The sequence below is a fragment of the Propithecus coquereli genome, unplaced genomic scaffold, assembly GCF_000956105.1.
Source record: "Propithecus coquereli isolate 6110/MARCELLA unplaced genomic scaffold, Pcoq_1.0 Scaffold84, whole genome shotgun sequence".
NCBI classification, from domain to species: domain Eukaryota; kingdom Metazoa; phylum Chordata; class Mammalia; order Primates; family Indriidae; genus Propithecus; species Propithecus coquereli.
The window spans coordinates 5188072-5194458 of record NW_012154618.1 but is presented as its reverse complement, the minus strand read 5'-3'; the positions used below and the strand labels follow the sequence as shown (position 1 = coordinate 5194458).

At 32.3% G+C, this 6387-nt stretch overlaps 1 protein-coding gene across 1 annotated transcript in view; it reads left to right on the top strand.

The window, feature by feature from the left end:
- The window catches only part of PDCD4 (programmed cell death 4 (neoplastic transformation inhibitor)), a 26199-nt gene extending 20830 nt beyond the window's left edge, over positions 1-5369 (top strand). Inside the window, exons 8-12 of the mRNA XM_012663882.1 lie at positions 1248-1278; positions 1375-1482; positions 1746-1856; positions 2489-2628; positions 4662-5369. Of these exons, the coding sequence (XP_012519336.1) occupies positions 1248-1278; positions 1375-1482; positions 1746-1856; positions 2489-2628; positions 4662-4722 (451 nt within the window). The 3' untranslated portion in view covers positions 4723-5369. The remainder of the gene's footprint in view (positions 1-1247; positions 1279-1374; positions 1483-1745; positions 1857-2488; positions 2629-4661) is intronic.
- The last annotated feature ends 1018 nt before the right edge of the window (positions 5370-6387 follow it).

The window sequence follows — 6387 nt, the reverse complement described above, 5'->3', positions numbered from 1 at the left end:
AATTACTTTTTTTTTTTTTTTAATAAATTTAGTGTAGCCTAAGCATACATTGTTTATAAAGTCTGTAGTAGTGTACAGTCCTAGGCCTTCATATTCACTCACCACTCATTGACCCATCCAGAGCAACTGCTAGTCCTTCAAGCTCAATTCATAGTTAAGATTCCTGTACAGATATACCATTTTTTTTATGTCATTTATACGATTTTTTTAGTGTACCTTTTCTGTGTTTAGATATATTTAGATACACAAATACCATTGTGTTTGAATTACCTATAGTGTTCAGTACAGTAACATGCTGTATAGGTTTGTAGCCTGGGAGCAGTAGGATATACCATATAGCCTAACTGTACAGTAGGTTATACCATCTAGGTTTGTGTAAGTACACTCTATGATGTTTGCATGACAAAATCACCTAATGCATTTTTCAGAATGTATCCCTATCATTAAATGACACATGATTGTTTATTAATTTGTAATTATAAAAATACTTTATTCAAATGCTGTGCTTTAAATATTTACATTCCTAAAGTATGATAATAGGAATTATTCATCAGGACATAGTCTAGCGATTAAATTTTCCTTTACCTTTTATGAAAGTACATAGTAGAAGTTGGAAGTAGAAGATACTTAAATAGATTATTTTATTCAGTCAGCCAGTACTTACTGAGTGCCACCTAGATGCAAAGGTGATTTTAAGAGGCAGTATATAGGGAAGAACATTTCTAGTTGAAGCTCTTTGCTGAAAAACTTTTCCCACTTTTTCTCTAGAGCCATAGATGTTATTATATAAGTTTGAGTAGGGGAGTCAAGACTTGTCTTTTTAGCTGCAACTGGAAGCTGAATTATTGATGAACATTTTAGATGATGGATTTCAAATCCTTAGTTGTAGATAAAAGAGAAACTATATGAAAGTCTTTGCCCTGTCCAGTAATGCCCCATTATCATCTCACATTTTTTTGGCTTCCAAAGTGAAATATTTTATGCCACTTTTAAAATTTATATTGAGACTTTGAGTTAGGGCCCTCTAGTGGTATTTATAATCCTTGGTTTTCAAGGGGGAGCACTAAAGCATTGTGGTCATAACCCAGGCCACAGACATTATAAACCTACTCTTAGATTTCAGTGATTATTCACGCACCCTGAAGTGTTGTATTTGCTACATAATTATGGACCATTTAAAAATTGAGAATTTATTTTTTAATTGTGAAAAAATTGTTATAGTACATGTCAAGTCTATATGTTCTTAGACAGCTGTTTGTGATCTGCTATTTCATCATTGTAATACATTGAAATGAAGGTAAATAATCCTTTAGGCAAGCACAGTTTTTTTAAAAATCAGGAATTCTAACACATCTCAACTTTTAAATCTAATAGATTGATATGCTGCTGAAAGAATATTTACTGTCTGGAGACATATCTGAAGCTGAACATTGCCTTAAGGAACTGGAAGTACCTCATTTTCACCATGAGCTTGTATATGAAGTAAGATTACTTTGCCATACCAAAGAGAATTATTACAGAATTATTGTGGTACTTTTTGTACCACAGTGACTTAATGCTTCTTTAATAACATATATATGTTTTTCTTGTTAAAAAATATTGAGGGAGATAGTGGTTTTTAAATTTTCATGATTATAAAATCATATAATAATTACAAATTAGAGAAAAGGCATCTGGTACATTTTAGGAGCAGTTTTCTTATATGAATTAATGACCAAAAATTCATTCATTCATTCAATTTTTAGGCTATTGTAATGGTTTTAGAATCAACTGGAGAAAATACATTCAAGATGATTTTGGATTTATTAAAATCCCTTTGGAAGTCTTCTACCATTACTATAGACCAAATGAAAAGAGTAAGTATAACATTAGTTTGAACAACTTGCAGGCTAATATATGATTGAATAAAGAATGACAGTTTCTTTAAGTTTAATATTATGCCTGTAAGTGTTGTTTATTTTTTTAGTGGTAGTGTTTCAGATTTGAACCTCTTGCAACCATTTCTTTGAAAGTAACTTCACTGGGTTTTTTTAACCTATTTTTAAAAATGTAATTGTGTATTCTACCTCAAGGATTCAGTTTCTAATATATAATAATTTGTATTTTGTATCTAAAGAAATGTGAACCTTTAGTAAATTATACTTTAAAGTACTTTTCCTACTTAAAATTGTATGTATTGTTGAAGTGTTAGGTTCTTATTTTCTTTGCCTTGCATTTTTTTAAAAGGTAGTAAATGTATATAGAAAAGAAGATGGGGAAGGAATTTGCTCAACGTCTGATGTCTGCCTGCAGGTCTTTTGAGAGAACAGTTTTAAAGAAAACATTCTCCACAAAGCTACTTTCTGTACTTTTCAAGGTTCAAATCTAACTTCAGTTTAACCATATGAACATTTGGCCTTAAATATAGATTGATGACATAGCGATGGATTGTTTTATGGCATGTATTTTATATGGGCTAACAGTTCTATATATAATTTCATTGTTTTAGGGTTATGAGAGAATTTATAATGAAATTCCGGACATTAATCTGGATGTCCCACATTCATATTCTGTGCTCGAGAGATTTGTAGAAGAATGTTTTCAGGCTGGAATAATTTCCAGACAACTCAGAGATCTTTGTCCTTCAAGGTACCTTATTTTTAAATATTACTTTCTCAATATATAAAATACTGGATGAGTTGCTGGTGAAGGCTAAAATGGTTTTCTATTGTTCTAGCTCTATCAGGAAAATAAAGTATCATTGTCACTGAAGAGTAGGAATTATCTGTTTTGCCCCTTTGTAAATCTATGCAAGACTACTTCATGAAGTCCCAGTTCATTTGAAGGAAACTAATTTTGTGGAGCAGTTGTCTACCGGGCTTTGTTATAAGTAGTTTAAATGTTATTTTAGAGTAGATATTATCACTAATAAGATGAGCAAATTGAGACTTAGGGGGGTGTAATATACCTTTTCTAAGGTCACATGACTAGTACCTGGTGAGGCCAAGTATGAATCCAGACCTTTTTTGGCTTCAAAGATCTAGCCTCTTTCCTCTACTCTGTAGCTTCCTTTGCTTCTTCACAGGAGGGGGAATTGGGGCTAATTGGATCATATCTCACTAGAAAGTGTGTTGGTGGGTGGGTGGGTGTTTCTTTGGAGGTTTTGTATTTGCGCTACTAGGATGTAACTCTTAAAGAGTTATTAAGTTTGTTGTTGTTAAAATAAATCTAATGATGAAGCTTGTAATGTGTGTAAATGTTTGTTAATAGCTAAACTTACTGTATGGGTCAGTTTTATATACGTATTTTGTAATTTTTTACGTGAAAAGATTTCTAAGCTTTGAGTATTAAGTGCATTGTGAGAATTAAATCTCAGGGAAGTATTTCTTGGTAGGATCCTTTGCTATATAAAGTTTAGAAGCCATTAAGAGAGAAGGAAAAAAAAATGAGAGATTCAGTTCATGGCTTTACTAGAAATGTTTGGAAATGTAGACCTCAGTTTGGTGATGGCACCGTTCGTGTACCGATGTGCCAAGTGGTATACAACAGTAAAAAATGAACTTTGGCAAGGCTTCTTACTATTGACTGCTTCATTCTGTATCTTGGCTAAAAGTAAATAGTCTGAAGCCTTTATGTTCAAGAAAATGTAGCTGGTTTTCACCTAGCCTTAGTAAGAAAAGGGGTCAGCACCCTGGCATTGGCTTATTAAAAGTTTTTCAGCCTGTTTGAAAGTCTAGTTATTTCTGTTGTGGCTTTACTCTTAAGGGTCATTTGAGGAGATACCTAAACTTTCTGTGTATACCATACAGCTTTGACTTTTGTCCTCTACCTTGGTGTTTATTTGGGTGAAGTGCACATTGCATGGTCTCGCATGCATGTTGGTGTGGGGTCAGAGAGTAAGGGCTAATCCTGCCCAAGCTCCATTTCCCACTTACTGCTTTAGGGTACTGGCCAGCTGTTCCACTTGGGCTATTGCCACTACACGTAGCTAGAGTGTGGTTACATTATAGAGCAGGGCTTCTTGAGTTTGAAATAATAGGAATCCCAAAATAGGGCATAGGCTGGAATTAATTGGATTCTGATTTGTTTTTTTACATTCAAGTTGTGGCTTTTCTATAGCTAATAATTTTTAAAAAGTAGTTAAACATGAATATTTTGATAGGTTCCATAGCTCCAGTTTGCATGATTCTAAATTATGTTAGTGCTTCCTATTTGTCTCACTGTTTAACTTTCAAATAATAATGTGGTAGAAATAAATATTAAATTTCTCCCATCCAAGTACTAACCAGGCCCGACCCTGCTTAGCTTCCAAGATCAGATGAGATTGGGCACATTGAGGGTGTTATGGCATAGGCAAATTTCTAAAGATGTTTGCCTTAGTTTTATATTTTAAATTTTTTTACACGACTCCATTTGGATAATGAACTTACTTCAACAGTTAAGCTTTTGTTTAAACAAAACCTCAGATTTGCTGTTGATTTGATGTTTTATGCTAAGATGTATAGCAGGAAAAGTCTTTTTCAAAGGAATCAGAGGCATTCTTTAAAAAAAAAAAAAAAAAAAGCCAAAAAACCAAAAACCCTTCAAAACTTAATGTGTAACCAGAAAACACAAAGGTTTTTTTCAGTGACTATAGTCAGAATTTGTATCTGTTTCATACTTTTTTTTTCTTTTTATTACAGGGGCAGAAAGCGTTTTGTAAGCGAAGGAGATGGAGGTCGTCTTAAACCAGAGAGCTACTGAATATAAGAACTCTTGCAGTCTTAGGTGTTATAAAAATATATATCTGAATTGTAAGAGTTGTTAGCACAGGTTTTTGTTTTTTTTTTTTAAGCACTCGTTTTGGGTACAAGGCATTTCTGAAATTTTATAAACTTACATTTAAGGGGAATTTTTAAAGGAAATGTTTTCTTTTATTTGAGGGGGAAAGGAGGGACAGAAAAGTAACCTCTTCTTAAGTGGAATATTCTAATAAGCTACCTTTTGTAAGTGCCATGTTTATGACCTAATCATTCCAAGTTTTGCATTGATGTCTGACTGCCTCTCCTTTCTTTCAAGGACAGTGTTTTTTGTAGTAAAATCACTGGTTTATACAAAGCTTTATTTAGGGGGTAAAGTTAAGCTGCTAAAACCCCATGTTGGCTGCTGCTGTTGAAATACTGTGCTTTGGGAGTAAAAAAAAAAAAAGTTATTTCTTTGTCTTAAAGAATTTTAAAAAAATGAGTTAGTCATGAGACTTATTCATCTTTCCAGGGAACATACTGATTGGTCTTAAAGACTAGACAGTTAAGTAAATGGTGGCTGGAACATCTATTTTTCTACAAAACTGGAAAAATGAACCTGGTTTGAGAAGAATGTACAACAAAATAAAACATGTGAAGCAGTGTTGATTCTTTATTGGGAGTACATTTATTTTAGGTCCTCTATAAAACATTTATTTTAGGTCTTCTATAAAACTTGAATTTCAAACAGCAAATTTTAAATCATATAAGGACACATATTTGAACTTAGTGAATTCAAGCTGTGTTCCTCAAACTTTTTTTCCTTGGAAACTTTTACATTGAAAGTACAACAGTAAGTTAGTTACTTTAAGATTACACTGGGGAAAAATGCATGCACACTTTACTCCCTTGTTTATTGATCTGATCTAGAGCTTAATGAAATTTCTAAAATATATATAATATCTTTCATCATTCTTAAAATTCTGTTACCAAATAATGGTTAGTGTTATAAAAAGTTATTCTCCAAAGACCCAAAGCTTTGCATTTATCCAATGTCTGAGAAACTATAATAAATAACAATTATCTAAGGAATGATCACATTTCTAACCTCTTTTACAGAACCTAATTACTCAGCAAAGCCTCAGGGTCTACGCTAACTTACATTGCCTATTACTGACTACAACAAACTAACCAAGAATTATATTCTGAATTAACAAAGGTATTCTTAGGAATATACCTATTATAAGTTTAGGTACAGTCTTTTAGAATTAAAACTCCAAGTTTAATGTTCATATTAATATTTACTGATTGATGGGGTCTTTCAAGCCCATATTACTTAGGCTTATATAGATAATTATGGTAACCATTTTTTAGGTATTTAGTTTGATACCTCGATGATAAAGGTAGTCATGCAATTTATCAGTCCTTAAAATGAGTGTAATTAAAAGCTTAGCTGAATACAGAATAAGTGAAGATTTCTTAAAAATCAAATTTAAGAAACAGTTTTGTCATTACTAGTAGGATCAGTTGGGTTAGGCAAGAAAGCATTAGACATGACATGGCACACAAAATTGGATAAAAAATTTTGTTTTGAATTGGGTAATGTAAAAGTCCAACATAAACACTTTATGCAAGATTGGAATGTATCTTCATATTCAGATTTTTAATAAACATGTAAAGATTCTCT